At 35.3% G+C, this 20,709-nt stretch overlaps 4 protein-coding genes across 4 annotated transcripts; 3 read left to right on the top strand and 1 right to left on the bottom strand.

The window, feature by feature from the left end:
- The first annotated feature begins 529 nt into the window (after window positions 1–529).
- Window positions 530–2,001, top strand: LOC130746795 (non-specific lipid-transfer protein 13-like). Its single transcript, XM_057599522.1, has 3 exons — window positions 530–1,140; window positions 1,604–1,674; window positions 1,765–2,001. The coding sequence occupies exons 1-2, from the start codon at window positions 638–640 to the stop codon at window positions 1,668–1,670; spliced, it is 570 nt and encodes a 189-aa protein (XP_057455505.1). The 5' UTR covers window positions 530–637; the 3' UTR covers window positions 1,671–1,674; window positions 1,765–2,001.
- A 4,085-nt stretch (window positions 2,002–6,086) lies between these two features.
- Window positions 6,087–6,709, top strand: LOC130746794 (uncharacterized). Its single transcript, XM_057599521.1, has 2 exons — window positions 6,087–6,271; window positions 6,368–6,709. Exons 1-2 carry the CDS (start codon window positions 6,194–6,196, stop codon window positions 6,488–6,490), a joined length of 201 nt encoding a protein of 66 aa, XP_057455504.1. The 5' UTR covers window positions 6,087–6,193; the 3' UTR covers window positions 6,491–6,709.
- Window positions 6,710–10,566: 3,857 nt separating this feature from the next.
- On the bottom strand, window positions 10,567–15,031 carry LOC130746792 (uncharacterized). Its single transcript, XM_057599520.1, is given in 8 exon segments — window positions 10,567–11,184; window positions 11,329–11,411; window positions 12,713–12,793; window positions 13,447–13,556; window positions 13,926–14,052; window positions 14,267–14,359; window positions 14,454–14,594; window positions 14,677–15,031. Coding segments are annotated over 8 exon segments (1,173 nt in total). The 5' UTR covers window positions 15,004–15,031; the 3' UTR covers window positions 10,567–10,973.
- Window positions 15,032–16,971: 1,940 nt separating this feature from the next.
- On the top strand, window positions 16,972–19,074 carry LOC130746791 (E3 ubiquitin-protein ligase RMA1H1-like). Its single transcript, XM_057599519.1, has 2 exons — window positions 16,972–17,183; window positions 17,845–19,074. The coding sequence occupies exon 2, from the start codon at window positions 17,888–17,890 to the stop codon at window positions 19,016–19,018; it is 1,131 nt and encodes a 376-aa protein (XP_057455502.1). The 5' UTR covers window positions 16,972–17,183; window positions 17,845–17,887; the 3' UTR covers window positions 19,019–19,074.
- Window positions 19,075–20,709: the final 1,635 nt, after the last annotated feature.

Below are 20,709 nucleotides of genomic sequence, written 5' to 3'. Positions count from 1 at the left end.
GACTAAATAGTCCCTTTCCATATATATATATAAGCTCACCAACATGTTTGGCATATCAAACATTATTTGTGCTACATGCTGTCAATTAAAATAATGTAATATTATGAATGGCATAATTTACATTTTCAATTAACATGACATAATTTCATTTGTTAAGACATGATAATGAGACAATGTGACACTATTTGAGATAAAAGATTTTGATCCATATTTAGCTGAGATTGAATTTTTTCCTCTATTTAGTGTCTCAGCTATTCCACCACCCATAAAGCTGTGTTATATCGTTTAAAAATTGGTTATGACTGTAATATTTATGTTTTGTTTAAATTAACGCGACTCAATTTTATTGATGTGACAAAAATGATAAATCTTAATCCCCTGGCTCTCTGACTCATACCTCTGCCGTGTGACACAAGTTCATGACTTTTTGATCCCTTTCTTTATGCCACCACCCCATTCATATTCAAGAAATCATGGAAAGCATAGTAGCTTGCGGGATCTGCAAAATATACAACACAAACATACAGTGAAAACTATTATTATCATTGCGTACAGATCAAGAAACAGAGCTTTGCTTTCGTTGAAGCTAAGTGTAGAATTCAACGGTTTTCATGAATTTAAGGAACATAAATGTAGCATGCAACTAAAACCATTGACACAGTCACAGTTTAGTACCCCCTTAGTTCTGGTTCTTATAAATCAAATTCAAAACACCCAACAAAAAATCAACCTTAGTCCACCACGTACAATGACCATGTCTCGCAGCATTGTGGGTGGTATAATCCTAGTAGTACTGTCATTGATGTCTCGGGTTTTTGTAGCTGAAGCGACAGAAGTACTGCTTCCTGCTGATGCTGCTTCCACCGTTTGTGAACGCATTTTTGAGTACTTCACTAATTGCTTGCAGTTTCTGATAGGAGATTCGAGTTATGGTAGACACATGCGAAGATGCTGCCAACATGTGGACAAGCTCAACATATTAGCCAAACACAGGATAGGACCAGGGACAGTTTGCTGGTGCATTCAGGTCATGGTGAAAGGGACAACACCAGCATTGCAATCTTCCAAAATACGTGATCTTCCTCATGTTTGCAACACCACTCTCAGTTTTCCCATCTCTGATAGCATGGATTGCTCCAAGTAAGAAAATTCAAAATAAAATTAAAAAAAATTGAAAATTTTCGGATTTCTATTCACTGAGGTCAAAACTTTCTCAAGTCATTGCACTGCAGTCATAATACTAAAGCTATCCCTATCCGCCGCATCATGAGCTAGTTCCTTAGTTTTTCTTGTTTTTTCGGGGCTTTGACCTCTTCTTGTAACCAAAAAAAAAATCTAAGCTATTAGATTAAAATCGGATGGTTAAGATTTAAACTGACAACTATATACATAAAATTGATATTTTAAAATTTGAATCGTCCGATTTTTATAGTAAGTTGTGAAGTAATGACTGCAGTGACTTTAGAAATTTTTTATAGGAGGAAATCTAAATCCAAAGTCCAAACTTTTCTCTTGTGTATTTAGTGGATAGGGAAAAGAGCAAAGGAAAAAATGTTCAATTGTATTTGTTTGACTGATTGGTGGAGCTTCCATTTTTTGGCAGAGTCCATCGAAATCAAATATATTATGATGATGATGATGTGCAGAATGGCATTGCCAATGGACACTGATGAAGTAAATAAGCTTTTTGTTTCTGGGTGGATATGGAAAAAATGTTCAATTGTATTTGTTTGACTGATTGGAGAAGCTTCCATTTTTTGGCAGAGTCCATCGAAATCAAATATATTATGATGATGATGATGTGCAGAATGGCATTGCCAATGGACACTGATGAAGTAAATAAGCTTTTTGTTTCTGGGTGGATATGGAAGTTCCTGAAATATACATCTTCATTAGTCAATGGTTATCAAATGATAATATACTTCTTTTTTGGGGCCTTAAAGTAGAACTGAATGTCAATGTCAAGTTGAAATGATATATCAGTTCTTGTTTGCTGTGTCATCCATATGATTGAAGACAGATAAGATAAGCCTTGCTATATACATCTAGCTGAGGTTCCAAAATAAAGGTTTCCTTCACCCTCAACTGAAAAAAGTAATTATCCATCAATGTTTTGAGAAAAAGTAGAGTTTTATATATCTAAAATCTTGGTGCATAAACTTTTCGAATTAGTGTGTGTTTGGATTTTCTTTAATTGAGAAAAATTCACATTCAAACACACCAATGGAGAAAGTTATATAGATTTTATCATATCGGGTTCAACGACGTTAAGTACACACTTGGGAGGAAAAGTAATTCTAAGAAGAATTGAGTAGATTGTGTGAGAGAGAAATGACTTTAAACCATAGATAGAATTGCCATGTAGTCCAGTGTTAAATCGTGTTGTCACCTGGTGAATTGACATTGGTATGTTGGTTTGAATGAATTTGAGAAGGAGAGAATTTGGAAGAAAATACATTGGGACATTGGGTAGAGAAGAATTCCACACTTGGGCCGTTTGGATGCCATAAGAAGAGAATTATTTTAAACAACGAAAAGATTTTATTTAATTTTTAGCTCAAGAAAGTAATCTTAATAAGTGAGTACTACAAGATATATAAGAAGAAAAAAAAACTCCTCCCTTTTATGATCTTGCACTCCATCTTGTCACTGAACAACAATGATGGTGGCAAACACCAACAATGTCTAGCATAATTGATAGATAATTGAGCTTTTTAAACATTTAGTCAAGTGTTCAATTCGAAAGTGATGCTTATGGAGAATAATGTTTTGGGAGAGGTCTATTCACTAAATATGATCTATGAGCTTGTAGGGGATCAGTCTCATTACTGTCGGTTGTGAACATACTTTAGAAAATGAAAAAAATAAAGTTGCATGATAAAGTAAGTCAATCCGCCCGATCCATTTTCAACTCGTCTTAAGTGGGGCGAGGTGAGTTGACCCACCAATGAGAGTGGGTTGGGTATGGAGGGGTTGTCCCACGAAAAAAGAAAAATAATAATTATAACATGATTTAAAAGGGGAAAAAGAAGTTTTAGGGTTGATTCACAAGTTCACACACCAAACTGATCCAAAACAAAAATAAATATTAAAAATTACACTTTTTCAAAAAAAAAATGATCGCACTAGTTGGCCCGCCAAATTGCCAAGTTAAGTGGGATGAATTGGTAGGTTGAATCATCTCACCCTGCTTTGCAGGTTAATTGATGGGCTGACTCTAATGGACTTTATAGATTGTTTTTTCATTCCTTCTCTTACCTAAATCAAAACTAGAGGCAATATTGTTCGGGTTGAGAATATTTACGTTGAAGTGTGGTTAGCATTGCAATGAATTTTTTTCTTCCAATAATTTCAAACTTGTTCACACAGTGGAATTGAGAGACCAAATAGACAATAACAAAAAACTACCTCATCCTTATTGTCAAATCAAAATCCACCAGTTTCTCATGTCACAATTATATTTAACTAAAAATATTTCAAAAAAAATAAAATAATAATAATAATAATAAGATGTAATTAGATATATGTGTAAACTCTTTACAATGTTGTCACATGTATACATTAAATCCTTGATTCTAATGGTTACATTCTAGCCATTGTCTAAAGAATAAATATATAACACTGTCTAAAGAATAAATATTGATTCACATTGTAATCTTATTTATACCAAAATAAGAGATAGAAAGCGGGAATAAAAAAATAAGATCTATATAAGCGACATGATAAAAAATAATAATAAAGATTATCTTAAATAAGAATATACTATGGGCGAAGATGAAATAAAAAATCAGAGGTTGAATAAATCAAAGCTCTCATTTTTTTTTATAAGAAATGTGTCGTTTTTCGCGGTAATTATTTTCGAGCTGAAAACATCCACAATTCAGTAAAGCTAACTCTCCTAATGAGTTCTCTCCCCCACAAGTTTCAAACTTAATGCTATGTTTAGTTGGGTGGAAAGAAAAGGGGAGGAAAGAAAACACGGAAATCGATGCATGAATTTAGACTAACACCTTAGTCTAAATTCATGCATCGATTTCCGTGTTTTCTTTTCTCCCCTTTTCTTTCCACCCAACCAAACATAGCTTAAAACCTTAGTTAAAACTTAAAATAATCAAACATGTATCACTTGAAACAAATCATTTTGTTTGTAATAAAAAACTCCTCTCTAAGGAGCTGTTGGACGGTGTAACTTAATGAATAGTTTAATTTTATACCTCCACCTGTCCCCTGTCCTTTACTTTTCTATCTACCACTAGCAACTCCACACCATCTCTCTACCACAAAAATGAAAGAAGGAGAGCAATTTCTACATCAACACCAACCGACCTGAGATTAGCTAGCTGAGTTGTGACGACGGTGATGCCTCATTGATTTCATCACGACCACCCACGTGTTTGTTAGTAATTGATTGTTTCCTCAAAATATCAGCCAATCAGGACTAACTTTCAACTAACGTCATCATTCATCTAATAAAATATCAACCTGCACGAGCCACGCAAAACCACAATATATATATATATATATATACTACAGTAGCTGTATTTCTCTTACCAAATTGCCCTCCGCCAAGTCAATGCGTTATGCATATATATATCAGCTTCTACAAGGATTAAATAAGAAACCAACGATGTTAATTCTCGGTTTGCTTCTCCATAAAAGGAAAGTGAAGAAACAAGAGAACATGTTGTGTTTCATTATTTGGAGAATAACATTTTGTGAACCTCACCCTAAGAATATTTCGGCACTCCATGAGTTGGGAAAATCGAAGGATTGAATGATTGGATGGGGAAATAATCATTTATGATTTAACACATTATTTCACCTAGAGTGATAGAAATAGAAGGTAGAAACAATGTGAAAGATATGATGTTAATATCACTCATGTGAGAATAAAAAGGTAAAGAAGAAAAATAAAGAAAAAGAAAGTGGGTGGATAAAGAGTGGAAGCAGAAATAAGATGTGAATATATCAAAATTGTTTTGAATGATTTGGTTTAAATGGGGGTAAAGAAGGAGAGGGAAGAAAAGTGGAGGGGTGGAATATATTTTAGTTCTTCTAATGTTTGATCAAGATGAGAAAATCATAAATATTACATTCTTTTTTACTTGGTTTAAGAGAGGAAAAGAGACTTGAAATAATTTTATTTTTATTGTTCTTTCTTTTAAAATACATGTCTTTTTACATCAAAAACATAAATTTCACCCTCTAAGAATTGATCTTTGAACCTCCCTCACCTAACCCATTTAATTTCAAAGATAACATTTAAAAAAAAAATTATCTTCTAACCTTCCACTTAATCAAAACTAATATAACTAACTTTGTTATGACATTTATAAAAAAAATCACTTAAAAATTGATAATTTGCATTATTGAATATAACGTGAAATTAATAGACCGCATACAAAATAGAAAATTGATTCTAACATCACCTCTATAAATACTTATGTCACTCATTTTACTGTACTAATAAGTGCGAAATGACATCAATACTTATAAGCGTGACATCAAAATAAAAACCCCACAAATCAATATCTATAAGCGCAAGCGCGGATCCGCTCAATAAGCTTTGGTGTCAACTGCCCCCACAATTTTTTTTTAATAGTATGTATTATTTGTATTATTTGCCTCACAAATTTTTATTTTTTTAATATTAAATGTATTATTTGCCGGGTAATGATATATACACACCTCCTTTTGTATACACTTCATTTTCACCTATTTTTATTTCTATCTCTCTCATCTTATTATCTATCATATCTTATACTTTCTCTCTCTTACTTTTTCTTGTCTTCCTATCTCTCTCATCTTCCATCTCTTTCCACCTCATTTAAGAGGTGTGAAGGTAACTTTACTCTGCCCCAACTACTTATCTATATGTATGTGTGTGTATATATGTATTTTACTCCCACAACGCAAAATTTATGATTCGTGATTGTATATGCGTGACATCAAAATAAAAACCCTAATAAATGATGATGTCAAATTGGTAATTTGGAGGAAGAAGAAAATAACAAGGTATATTTGCCGCATAAATTATTACCGTCACTACATCTATAACCTCCCCTTTCCCCCTATATATATGCCGTCAAACTCGCTCTCAACAATTTCTCTCTCTCCCTCTCTCCTTATACATTGTGATTTCACCAAAATAGCCTCAGATTCTAAAACCTCTTGGAATCTCCCAACCACAAAGATGAAGAAATCCGGCCTCCTCGCCGCCTCCGTCGCCGCCGCCGTCTCCGTTTCATCCTCCGCCCACACTTCCCACCAGGTACCCGCTTCCCTCCCACCTCGATTTCTCTTCTCGTTCTTCAAACCTAAACAGTTTTGATTTTGTTTCTGATTTTTTTTATTTGGGATTTTGCAGGATGGCGCCGTGGATGAGACTAGGCGCCGTGAGAATTCTACGCCGCCGCCGTCGTCGGAGAAATTCGCGCCGAGATTCGATGGGTTGCGCTTCATTGAAACGCTGATTACTGCTCATAGATGAAAAAAAATAAGGGTTTCTTTTGTGTAATAGACAAGTATTCATCTGTTGGAGAATTTTCAACTTTTTACGTATTTGATTTTCCCCTATTAGGGTTATTGGAAGAAACAGAGAGAAGAAAAAAATGTAACATTACGGAATTATATTGGTGCTTTTGTTTTGTGACTCTTCTTGGAAGTGAATGGCAAAAGTATAAGATTTTGGGATTGTGCTTATTGTTTATTTCCTTTGGATTAATGTTGTAATTAGCTTCTTTGTTCATGAAACTAATTGGCTTTGAGAATTAGGTTTGAATAGTATCCTGAATTAATCTTGCTATGTCAATTGCCAAAGATGCAGCTAAAATGATAAAAAAGAAAAGAGGAATTATTAAGAACAGGTAATCAAACTGAGTGGTTATTTTTCTTTCTTGTTCAAGTTAATATATTGGTGATTTGTGTGAATTGTGAAGATGTGTGGTTTAGTTGAATTGGTGCATTGTGTATTAGATTGCTTTTGCTCTAAAATTGTGTGGTTTGTCAAATTAGTTTACAGAGCCACACACTTTGAGAGTTGAGATGTGATGGTTGTGTTGTGTGGTATATCCTCATAAGGGTACAGGGTATGTTGAATATTCCTCTGAATTTAATAATGTTCATCTTGTGATACAACTACTTCATTTTATTTTTGTGGCCCTCAGTGTTCTCTAATGTTTTGTTAATGTTGAGATTTTTGTGTCTATCTCTTCTCTTCATACATATTACATAGGTAGGACCATGTAATTGTTTATATAAAAGTATACACAAATTTTAACATTCAACAATATGAGAGAATTATCACAGGAGGATATAAAATTTAAATCACTTTGTCCCTGTTACAAGCAGCAAGTTGAAAACCTATTTATTTCTAACTCAACCTTGAAGGTAATCTACTCTTTTGTGTCATTTCCTTGAAGGGGAATTTGATGACCATGTTTTCCTTACTTGGATAATCATCGCTGTCTTAAATTGAATGTGAATGTGGAGGTGAGTTATGAGCTTCTAGACAATCTTTAGGATATGGTTGCAAAATGCAATATGGAGAAAATGTCAAATAAAGGGGAAAGTGGAATAAAGTAAGATTGAAATTTTTTGTTTCGCTTTTATTGTAGTTTCATGTTTGGTGCAGAATGAAGAATTACTTCCAAGTTCCAACTTGTACTACAGGATTATATATTTATAATAAACAAATACATACTATAATTGTAACGTTGTGAGGGTCACTTCCAGCTTGTATACTACAATATTCAAATCAGAGTTGTGATTGGTGTCCACCAGATTTGTGGTGTACATGTACACATGTTGTTTGTGCCGGTCGCAAGTGTCACTACTCACTAGAGACGTGGTGTTCAATAATCATCTGTATTCAAATAACTAGAGCATGTAAAGCAGTTTGATTCGACTTTGAACTTTTTTTTTTTTGTAAATATATATTCTATAAATTTATTCCACTTTTTTTCACTTAATCAAAAAACATAACCTTAGTGCAAAGTCCAAACACATCCTCGACTCTTTCAGCATAGATTCACTCAAGATATATCAATCAGCACTGAATCATTTAGTGGATGAATAGATCCCAAGACCAATTCGGGTCAAACACCTTCAGACAGAACTTTCAAAATGCAAATTCTCCACTAGCAAACAGCATATATAATTGAATTTGGAACAAGCAGAGGAGTATATAGTATATACCATTCAAATATTGACCTTATCACGTGAAGTGTGCGTTCATATATATCTCCACTGATACATAATGCGTGAAGGCACCGAAAGTTGATGTTTCGAATTTTTGATAACTTCTTGCGTTCAATTAACTTTCTATTCTTTTTCAGTTTCTTTCGGTATGGGAATCTCCTTATCTGCACTTCAGTGGAATACTTTTTGCTATCAAGAACGCATTCTTTTATATTTGTCCATTATAAGATAATTTGTAGGTGCATGGAACACCATGGAAGTTAAGTAAGCAGTAAGCCGTTGAAAAAAATGTTAAATAAAGATAGTAGTACTAGTACCAAAAGTATGTGGTCAAATTCTCTCCAATTAATAATCTGAGTTCGTTTTGTCTATTTTGCTTTAGGTGCTGATGTGTAACATATAGTAATACGACCATGCTTTACGTGCTTAAATCGTGTTTAGAAACCAAATAGAGACGCTGAAGAGGTATTCATTGATTCGAAACATATACTGATGTATATATATATATATATATGCATGTGTGAATGATATGTGTTCTTCCAAAAAAAGATAGAGGAGTTTCTCTGCTTCAACTGTGGTGGTACATGGCAGTACCGAGGCGGATAGTGCGGCAAGGTAGTATGAATCCACCATGGTAGCTGTACCTATAAAAGATACTTTAACGCTTCGGGGCGTTGTAGATATTGCTTTTGTAGCTATCCAAAAACAACATCCTTCGATTGCTTTAAAGTTTAAAGCCTTAGCACTTAATGGTGAAGAAAACCTTAGGAGGAAGAACCCCTGTGTTGAGACTTGAGAGTTTGTTCTCTGTAAGGGTTCGCTCAGTTTGTAGTTTTAATCCTTGATAGTAACTGAAAAGTTTGATTAATGAAAAGCTAGAAACTATCAGTGATCACCAAAGTTGTACTTCCCCCGTCCCCTATTATAAGTCACTTTTACCTAATTTCTCTAGGATTAAGAAAAGTAGTTAGAATTAGTTAGTTGCAATAGATTTGTATCTTTTTTCCTAAATTAACCCCATTTAAAAGTATATCAATTCAATTAATCCCATCTACCTCTCTCTCCATATTAATGTTCCACTATCTTGAAAACCTCCTCTCACCCATAAAAACTAAGTTTTGAAAGTTTTTTGAGTAGATATAAATGAAAGTGGCCTTGAAAATAAAGAAAAATATTGGAAAGTAGGAAAATTCTTTAAATGCTACAAGGGTAAACATGGAGAAAAAAAAATTAATGTTGCATAGATATTGTAAAATGACTTATATTTCGGGACAAAAAACTCACAAAAAGTGACTTATAATAGGGACGGAGAGAGTACCTTTTAGTAAGTGTTTTTTTTCTTTAACTGGTGCTTTGGTTGGTTGGGAGACACAATACACTTGTTAACAATTACCTCTATTTTATCTCATTTGGTCAACAATTTCTTTATTTATTTATTTTCTAAGGTTTAGTCAATCCTGGAATATTTGTGCTTACAGGCTACAGCTTTCTTCGTCCAATGTCTATCGTTTGGGAGAAAATTTAATATGGTAATTTGGTCAAAGTGGAAGAAGATAAACATGTGTGATAAGAATTATAAAATCTCAAATTGCACCACTCTCCTTTGAAGTGTCACATTTGGAGTCCTGTAACTATATCAGCAGTTGTCAAATCGAGGACCCCCATGTTATCGTTATCTAAAAAGCTTGATGTTAATTTCACACCAATAATTTTCCCTAAAATTAATGGAGTCATAACTAATTGCAGCATGGTGCACGTTACAAAGTACTATATCTGAATTATGAACTTCAATTCAGCTAAGAACATTTAATATAAGGTAAGTCCATGAAAACCTCCTAAAACTTTAATGTGAATGTTGATTGGAGAGAGCATGTTGCAATCGAGCAAAAAAGAAATCAGATAAACCATAATAACACATTTCCCTGGACAATCTTCATTAGAAAATATCAATTTCAGCGTCAAAGGATAGCTAGATCATCACTCAAACATGACTCTATATGGAACTTTGTAAGGTAAATGAGAAATACATCTCCTATATGAAACTTTTTGCATATCTTCCTTCAGAAATCCAAATTACAGCCCAAAAGAATATTTGAAACCTGAAGTAAATATTTTAATTTTGACACATTTCTATTTATCATGTAAATTGTAAACCACAAAAAATAGCTCAATGCATTTGATTATAAGGCAGGTGAATTTCAAAGGATCAGTAGACAGTAGAGGTAGCTATCACTCTTCAGAGAAAGTCCAATATCAAATATCAAATAAATGATTCCTGATCCTGATGCATGTAGTGCACTCCAGGTGAAGTAGTAGAAAGTCGATAAAATTAGTGCATGCAAGAGCAAGACAACAAGACACACAAAATGAAGTACATCAGAAGTATACTTTGTTGTCAGAATAATTCAAAATCCTACAACATTCTCTTAATAATCCTGCTAATTAGTAGCTGAAAAACATAGAATCCCTTCTACGATTACAAGGTATTAAATGTGTTTCACTTGATACTCTGTAACCAAGAAGACTATGTAGGAGGATATAGCATCAATCATATAGTAAATGGAGGGAAGATTCCATAAGTCATTCTTTGAACTGAAATTTAAGACATGAAACCTATGTCAAACATTAATGTGAAGGAATTGGAAAATCCTTGTATACGTAACAACCATTTCTCATCGAGCCTACATGTACAGGGTTGAGAATTTGCTCACTTAAAAAATTGTAAGAGGCTTACTGGATAAGTTGTCAGACTCAGAACAAACTTGGTTAGATCTCTAAATAGTATGTCTCACTTTTCGAGTTATGGACCTTCCCATGCGAAGGCGTCTATTTGTGAGGGCTTCTAATAGAACTGTTAACGCATGTTCCACTGCTTCTTCCTGTTTATCCAATTCAATGGAGCTAACCTGCGGAAGAAGGTGGAGCTCTGAGAGCAGGCCAGCGGCTGCTGCTGCTGTACATGTACGATCCCAAGACGGCTGGGGCCTGCCATGGAAATACCATAATGGGCATATATTACATTACAGACAGCAGAAAGTCTATGGAAAAGATAAGAAAGCAAGAGAATAACAGCCACAGATATCTTGCAAAATAGGAATCAGTTAATCTTAGTTTCACTTCCTCACTCACCTAAGTTTATGCATAGCAGAAGCGCCGGGATTCAAGGATATACAAGCAAGGTCCTCATCTCCCCAAGCTAACTTGGCTTGATCCTGATGAACACAAATTTCACATCTCAGAAAAACAAAATAATGTATTTCTCTTTTACAACTATATCTCATTCCAGAAAAAAATCTCATTGCAAGCAGTGTCAGTGTATTAGAGTAAAAAATAGCCCATGGTGAAATTCATTATTATGTTTGATTTCCATTTAGTCAGCAACGTAGGTATTAAAATTTGGAAGGCCTAACTCAACCCCCAAAAGCTAGGTGAGGATTGCCTTCCCATATATAAGGGCTATCTTGGCCATATCTTTAGTTAATGTGGGACTTCTCAACAATAGGCATTGTCATCCAAAGATGCATATAAGCATGATAAAAATAAGTGTCACATATCATTAGCTACATCTATGTTTGAGTCGCATATGAAGAGAAAGGGTACTATAATATTGCTGTGCTAAAGGTGATCTTTACCAAGCTTGAAAAATTCCAATGCTACAATTGATGCATTTTTCTCGGCAAAAGCATAAGTATCCGATCAAAAACAGTGCTCTAGCACATTTAAGTTAAAAGTTGAAAAATATCCATTTTCTTCCAATTTAATCAACAGCAACTGGTAGCAGGATGCTTAGACAGAGCACTTTTAACAGAGCCTGCACTACAACATCTGAAGCAGTGTGTGCAAATGGCCAAATTTGGGGCAAGTCACTTCACACTTCATAGAAAATCTTCTATGTCAAGCAAGATTTTCCCAAACATAATAATCTCCAATGGAGCAAATAGGAATAAATTTGGTTGTGTTACTGCTTAATGCTTCATTTAAAAGAATTTAAATCCAAGGATTACATTTGTTGTGTATGATTATAATCTAAAGGGGATTCCTCTACTCGAAATCTTCTTATTTTCGCAGAAATGCAGTCATATTTTTACTACAGTTCGAAAGAGAGGAGAAAATGTTCATTTGGAGGTCTAACTATTAGGCCCAATCTATATCCTGCTGTTAAGCAACTTCAGTTTTAACATCAATTGTACAAATTTCAAATATTTAGTCAGTTTGTTTCAATTGATTCTTCAAGTTTATAGAGAGAGAGAGAGAGAGAGAGAGAGAGAAATGGTAGGGTCACTGGAGTAGTAAACAAATTATTTTCTCTTTGGCACAGATCACAGATGCCATAGGATAGAGAGGATATTATATTTGCATCCGATTAAAGTTGGCCCCTCTAACATAAATTTGTAAGAGAACCCAAACTGTATAACATCTTAACATACACCAGTATAATAAAAAATTACTATTTCATAGCACCTAACAATCATAGAGTCATTATGAAGAAAAGGAAGAAGAAATCCACCCAGACCTGAAGGCGCCTAACCATTGCTGCTGAATTGCTCCATGTCCCATCAATCAAAATAAAATGCAGAGTTGTATCTACTTTTAACTGCTTTATAATTAAAAGAAAAATATTACCTGATTGCACAAAATAAAATAAAAAAGGAAATCTGTATCAAAATTTTAAAAGCAACAACAACAAAAGATTTTTGGCTTAAAGTGGCATTGAATTGACATAAGATTAGAAAAAAGAAATCATGTTTATATTGAAAGGCCAATTGTAAGTTTCACTTCAATGCCAATAAATTCATTCTAATTTATAACTTTCCTCACTCTTCCTGGTAATGGATTTCAGAGCTTCAATTCTGTAGATTCTGTATTATGTTTTCCTAGTCTTGTTCAAGTGATAAATGCAAAAACAATAAGATTAAAATCACATGACTTAATAACGTCTCAAAGTTATAACATTCTTGCATTGAATTACTACAAGATAAACACAAAATAGCAGCTTGGATGCCAGCAGTACAGTTCATTTATCCCCATTAGCAGTAGAGGTTGGACCACAGTTTGAGGCTCAGGGCTGGTTATTATTTTAACCTTAAATACATTAAAAGGGGGAAGTAATTTTACCAGAATCAAATAGTGTATATTTGCTTTCTGGTGCATTCACACGCCCAACTCCCCAGTAGTCATATAACCATAAGTACTACTTCTAGATCAACAATTAAAAATAATGAAATCATCATCATGCTAAAATAAAACCTTTTCTGATGTGACTTCATGATTTGCAACTGGTTCCTGACCAAACGCATCTGGAACGGATTTTCAAGCTGCACTCTTGTTGGGATAAAGGCACCACACCTTACTTTTTCCTGAATATAGGTAAACACACACCAAAAGCAATTTAATGTGAAATGAACATCTGGTTATGATATTAAAAGATACAGAATATGTAGATCAAACATAACAATGAGAAACTACCAAATTAAATCATACACCACACATATACAGGGGGTCCAGTTTAAACACACTACCATGATAAGAAGCTACTCATAATGAAGTAATATATTGGTAGAGTAATTGTGATGCAGCAAGTGTAAGTGATACTAAACGCTCTAACAAACACTAGAAAGCAGAAATTGTAGAAATAGTAAATGCTGGAATATGAATTCCAAACTTGAAATCTAACTACTACAATAAATGCAACAATAGTCACTGCCAATTGATATAAATTGGAAGACCTGCCAGTTTGAATGAATTCCACATGATTTCTTCATGTTCAGGAATGCCAAAAAGGCACAAAGTTGCTGCCTCAACACCAAATACTTGCCACAAAAGCTTTCCTGTGTTGTTCTGTCGTAAGAAATCCTGCACGAGATAACGAAAAATTAAATGTTTGTATTTACGTTCAAGTTGACCAAAAGCACATCCGCTCCAATGACACAAAAAACTTGGCCAAAAACACATTCAAACTGCCTAAAAATGTGCGCCGATAGAAATACAAACGTACCCTAAATGTCTACGACAAATGGACAAAACACTAAAAAAAAATGAATAGCTAAATAACAAAGTTGCACTAAACCTTGGGATGCATATACAACCAAAACCTTATTCCAGGGCCTAGCAAAGAGGATGTGACTTTAGAACACATGCAATCCTCCTTAGGAAGCCAGCACTACAAAAAATTAAAAACGAAAGCAAGATTAAAAAAAACAAAATACACATTCAGCAACAACATCATTCATAGCCAAAAACACTTAAAATCTAACCTTCTGACAAAGGTAACCCTTGCTACCAAGAACACGACAAGCTATTTGCCTAGCTGAATAAAATTGTAGTTTTTGCTCTGAATCACCTAAGGCCTTATAGGTTGCACGATGCTTCTTATCTTCTTGTATACCAAAATTCCCCTGAACATTCAAAAACAAAAACAAAAAAAACTTAACTTTAGCATCAGCATTCAGCAAAAACAAAACTTTGATAAGAACCCACCTTTAACTTTCCACCGAGGCCTCCAAAATTCATCTGGGCATTGAAATCTTTCTCTAGAATTTTCATATCTTGGACGATTTGGGTGACCATGGTTGGGACTGGAGACGCGGTGCCCCAACCTTGCCATTCCTGTAAGGAGATAGCAGCCTCTTCAGCGGCGGCGTCCGCCATGGGTGAGGTAGAGTGTGACGAATTGCGACGGCAGTGGAAATGGGGTGTGAGTGTGTGGGTTTTGTTGGAGAATGGGAGAAATCGCGATTGGAATAGAAGGAAGGCTCTTGTCCAAGGAGTCAATGACACCATCACCGTGTTCATGGCCATGGCCATTTTGCAACTCCATGTTCGTGGAATGGAGTACATGTCCACAAGGACCACTACTCTCCAAAAGGCCCAAGTATATGGCCCATTTAAGATCATTATCATAGCTCTCACTTTTTAGTTTAAAGAGTAAAGTAAGTCATTCTCACAATTGAGTGATTGTTCTCTCCACCAAATCCTCATGTCCGAACTCAACCCCATTGAGTTCGGGAATACGAAACTTGTCGGGTTTTGGGTTTCTCAACCCGACCCTAAACCTTCTTTAGCTTCTAAAATAACATAAAGAGATGATCCTTGAAAAGAAGTATCAGGTATCAATACAGTGTGAGTGACTTAATCTAACACAGTAGGCAAATTCATAACAATATCCTAGAAAGAAATGAATTACGTGCAACAAAATTGATTAAAAAATGTCTACTTAACCATATATATGCATCAATAGAAACAATGTGCTGGGGCAATGTGACCTCTCTTAACAAAAGCACCCGGAATAATGTGTCCTCTCTTAACAAAATTACCGTAGTGAACTAGTCAAATTGACTGCTCTAAGCATGAAAAGAAACAGTAACGGGCCAAGGGCACTACAATTTTAAGAAAAAAAAATCATAGCTTAATCATTCATCATCATGTATATATATTACAAAGAGATCGAAAACCCATAATAATTAATGTATCGGGCGAGTTCAGGTTGGGTTCGACGCAGGATCACCAATACTAAACCTAGTTTTAAACATCGAGTAAAATCAAAATCAAACTCAAACTCAATCAATACAGGTTTCAACCGTCAAAGCTGGACGAATTCAGGCGAGTACAAGTTAAACTATCATGCCTACTTTACTATAATATTTCCTCTAAAAACCTACCTATTTAAGGAGTGTGTATGGGTGGTAGTACTGTTGGTACATGTTGCCTTGCATTTTGTCAAAACAACTGATTGTCGAAGCCGATGCCGTGACATCTGACCTGGTGAAGCTAGGGCATCAGTCCTTAGCTAGAGTTTCTGTTGTGGGCCCTCTGAAGATTTACTGAAGATATGTTTTTGAGTTACTTGAGGAGCAAGTAGCTTTTCCATGAGGGTTTTAATTATGGGTTGTTATTGTTGAAACAATCTTTGTTAAAAGATTGGTTTCTATCTTTACTTGTGCAATAAGTAAACCGAATCTATCAAGATTGCGTTTTGATTTGTTGTTGCTGCAATCTGTTACTTCAGCCCATGCTAACCTTAGAGCCCATGCTACCGCTGCTGAAGTCTATAAAAGGATGAAGACCTAAAACATGAAGACCACCGAAGCTAAGAGAGAGAGATCGAGTGTTTTAGGATTTGTTATTGTGCTTTGTCATTTGTTAGTTGTGAATCCTCTTTGCTCACTGATTCTATAAAGCAAAGAAGGGTTCTGTGTTGTTTGATTGCGTTCAAACTCTGATTGTTCATTGTGTTCACCAATCACTGTGACAGTGATTGAGAGAAAGTGAGAGGGGCTCTCATACTTAGGTTGAGATTCTAAGTAGAAATACACTAGGTAGATTAGGAAGTGAACTATGAACTGAGGTGTTCATGAGTGTCTGTAATTCCTGAATCTTGAGATAGTGGATTTCCTTTCTTTGGGTGCAAACCCTCCAGACGTAGGTGAAAGTTTTTCACTTAACTGGGTTAACAATTGCTGTGTGTTATTGTTTCTGTTGTTAAGTTCTGTTTTACTGTTAAGCGATTGTCAAACCTCTTGTCCCAGCATCGTGCAGAACAATCATATCAGAGGGAACCTGAATTACAAGTACTTTTGTTAGAAATTTCAAATAAAAAATCTATGCAAATTACATTTAATTGTATATAACAAAATAAATTAAATTACCATGCATCACACATGCAACTATTATCCTATCACTATGTAGTCCACCTCGAAAACAAAAAATCAGAAAAATTGCCCGCTATTATCTTTTGATGCTCTTATCTAACCATCTTATTTTATCCCATCCCATAATCACAGGCCCTACAATATAAACCTGAACAATCCACTTACCCTACTGGCCTACAATACTTGCAGCTCTGCTCTCTGAAGAGAATCCCTGAAACCCCATTTCCGTTTCCTTTTGCAACTTGAAGAAAGTTCCCATTTCGCCTAGCGACCCCAATCTCCTCTCTCCGTCCGGCGAGCCTCATCGTCTCTCGTACAGCTCCGTGGCACCACTGTGTTAGTTTTCTTACACTCTGCTTGGGTGGAATGGTGTTCTGTTATCTTAAGCTTTACTATTGCTTGTCACTTTTGTTGTTACTTTCTGTCTGGCTTAGGGTGGAATGGTGCTGTTATTTAAGCTTTCATTATGTGTGCAGGTTATCTTAAGCTTGTATCATTTTGTCTATGTCATATCATGTATGTTGATTTGATTGCTTTTTTGTTTTGTGGAATAATGCTTGCTGATTGCAATTTGGTATGCTGATGAAAGTTATTCCAAGGGGGTGAAGGATATCTTAAGCTTTTCTGACTTACAATTTTACAATAATCTTGTGCTCTTGGATTCTGCCAGGTGAATAAAGATGGAATCTAATCAGCTGAATAACATTTAAATTTTAAATTCTGAAACATCCCTGTACTTTTTTTCCCCTTCACTTCAAGAAAATATGTCTTTATCACTTCAAGAAAATATCTGAAGGTTCAAGTTTCCCTCAACAAGACCACTGGGGTGTAGGGATGCTAAATCAAAATTCACACCGATTTATCTAGTGGTGTTGAGTAAAGTTTTTTTTGGACAGTTTTAAATTTTTATAAATTTTAGCTGAACTTCATTTTTGGAGGATGAATTATGTGTTAGCAGAAACTTATAATTCTTACATATGTACTTTCTGCATTTCAGGTTCAGGCACCCAACAGAGAACACATTGTGAGACAAAAGAAAAATGGCCTCAAATCAGTATTTTGAGGAGCCTGTGCCCCAAGTGGATTCCTTTGAAGAAAAATCATCTTCAGATATGTTGAAATGTGCTTGTGATGATGCTATTGAAGATCATTCTGATAGAAATGGTCTTAGTGGCTTTGATTGCAGCATCTGCCTGGACCGCGTGCAAGATCCAGTGGTTACTCTTTGTGGTCATCTTTATTGCTGGCCCTGCATTTACAAATGGCTTAATTTTCATAGCGTCTCATCTGACCATGAAGAGAAGAAGGAGCCACAATGTCCAGTATGCAAATCAGAAATTTCAGAATCATCCCTTGTTCCCCTATACGGCCGTGACCAAACCGCCTTACCTTCTAAAAGCAAGGCTCAACAAGTAAGGATTTTCACACCTCCAAGACCCCTTGGTCCTTCATCGGTAGTTGAGTTACTAAGCTCTTTCCAACCTACTTCGCAAGCTTTTCATCCCCATCCTCAACAACTCAACTCAATTTCAGAGGATCCCTTGACGAGGCAGCAGGTTGAGGCTGAGGCGGCCAGAGCCAACACTTCACTATATAACGACGTTGCTGGTGGAGCAGATGAGGAGATCATAGTGAGGTTGCGGGCTGCCGAAGCTGAAGCTTCACGCCTCAGAGAGACATTGGCGTTGTCACATCAACTTGCTGAAACTGCCTACCGGATGGCTGAAGCTGCTGTCCATGAGGCTCGAGCTGCCACCCATGAGGCTCGAGCTGCAACCCAGAGGGCTGAAGCAACCATCCAGAAGGCTGAGGCTGCCACCGAGAAGGCTGATGCTGCCAACCAGAAGGCTGAAGCTGCCACCCGGAAGGCTGAAGCTGCAATCCAGAGGGCTGAAGCAGCCACCCAGAAGGCTGAAACTGCCAACCAGAAGGCTGAAGCTGCCATTGCCAACCAGAAGACTGCAGTTGTTGAGACCAATGCTGGGGTGGATGGGATGGTGGCTACGGGACTTTCAGCGCATTCATCCACCGGTACTAGTCAAGTACCTTTGTTGTGGATCAAGACGATCGACCAGTGGATGATCAGTCCCTCCGCCCAATTCAGCGTTGTCGCCATAATTAAGACATTTTTTGTATTTATTTTCATTGTGTTCTTGAATATATGTTCTTGATTTTATATGTTCTTGATTTTAGTTCTTAATTTTGAAAAGTCTCATTCAGATCACCATATTTTGAATTAGCAGTCTCATCCAGACCATCCTATAATTAAGTCTTTCCAAATAGATTAATTATTAGAACTAAAATTTCAAACAATTGACTCAGTACCTCGACTGAGTCAACGATCGAACTGAGTTTTAAAACATTGCATTCACCGGTAATAATAAAGTACCTCAACAAGTTTATCATGATTATGTCTTAGAGGGTTGCCTCAAGTGATAAGAGTTAGGAGACATAAGAGTTGGGTAGGATGAAGGGTGAAGGGTCTAAGATTTAAACTTTAAGGAAGGACTAACTTACAAACATTATTTATCAAAAAAAACTTACAAACATTACTAATAACTTGCCTATAAAAAAAGTTTATCATGATTATATTGTGGATCCAAACGATCAACTGATGAATGATCAGTCTCTCCGCCCTATTCAACGTTCTGGCCATAATTAAGACTTTTTTCCCATAGTGTTCCTGAATTATATGATTTTAGTTCTTTATTTTGAAAAGTCTCATTACGATCAACATATTTTAAAGGGTTAATGGTCAAATTGATCCTTGTCTTTGTAGCAAGTTTTGATTTTAGTTCCTCTCCGAAAAATATTAAACGATATCTCCCTGCGTTTGCACGCGTTTTGGTATTAGTCCTCGACGGAGGGCGGAGCTCCGACGAGATTGCCTAGTGGCAGGTCAATGCTTACATGTCCTAATCCACATCATTTTTAATTAAATTAAATTTCCATATATTCAATTAATAATTTAATTTAATTTCAAAAAAAAATAAAATTACTAAAACAACCTTAGTCACTAAAATAAATCCTCCATCATCTTCTTCATTCACCTTCATCCTCTTCATCTTCAATCTTCATCATTCATTTCTAAAAATCAAATTTTCAACACCAAACCCCCGCAACCAGTAAAACCTGTAACACCAAACTTAAACCCCACGAGATCCCTAAACTTTCAAACCCCGCAAAATCCCCAAACTTTCAAAACCTACATAATCCTAAAATTTGTGTGAATCTGGATGTGCCTAACTTCATCTCTTCCACCATCGGAGCTAGAGCATTTCATACGGTGTTTTTTATTTTAGAATCAAACCAAATTATATACATGAAATTTGGGGATGGACTAATACCAAAACGCGCGCAATCGCATGGAGATTTCGCTTAATACTTTTTGGGGAGGGACTAAAATCAAAGCTTGTTACAAAGACATAGACCAATTTAACCATTAATCCAAATATAAATCAAAGCACAATTCAATAACTAAAGTGAGTATATTTAAAAAAAAAAGAGAGAACAAATTGAGAACAATTAGCAATACCTAGCTGAAAATTGAAAAACTAGTTGGAAGCTTATAAGCTAGTTGATAGTTAAAAGTTGAAAAACTAGATGAAAATTTATGAGCTAGGTGTTAGCGCTAAAAAGCTAGTTGTTTGCATAAAAATGTTTAATAAAACTAGTTGTTGAATAAGTTACAACTGTGAAATAACTTGGAATAACATATAAATATATGAATGTTTATATAATTTTTTATATAATAATTTTGAAAGAATTATTAGTTTGAATATTATAATTTCTTATTTTTCATCATAATTTAATCTTCTTCATATTTTTTTAGTACATCAGAAAGATAGATTATACCCTCTGC

This window comes from Lotus japonicus, chromosome 3 (assembly GCF_012489685.1).
Source record: "Lotus japonicus ecotype B-129 chromosome 3, LjGifu_v1.2".
Lineage (NCBI taxonomy): Eukaryota > Viridiplantae > Streptophyta > Magnoliopsida > Fabales > Fabaceae > Lotus > Lotus japonicus.
Note: the sequence above shows the minus strand (reverse complement) of the source record. Positions and strands in the feature narration are given on the sequence as shown.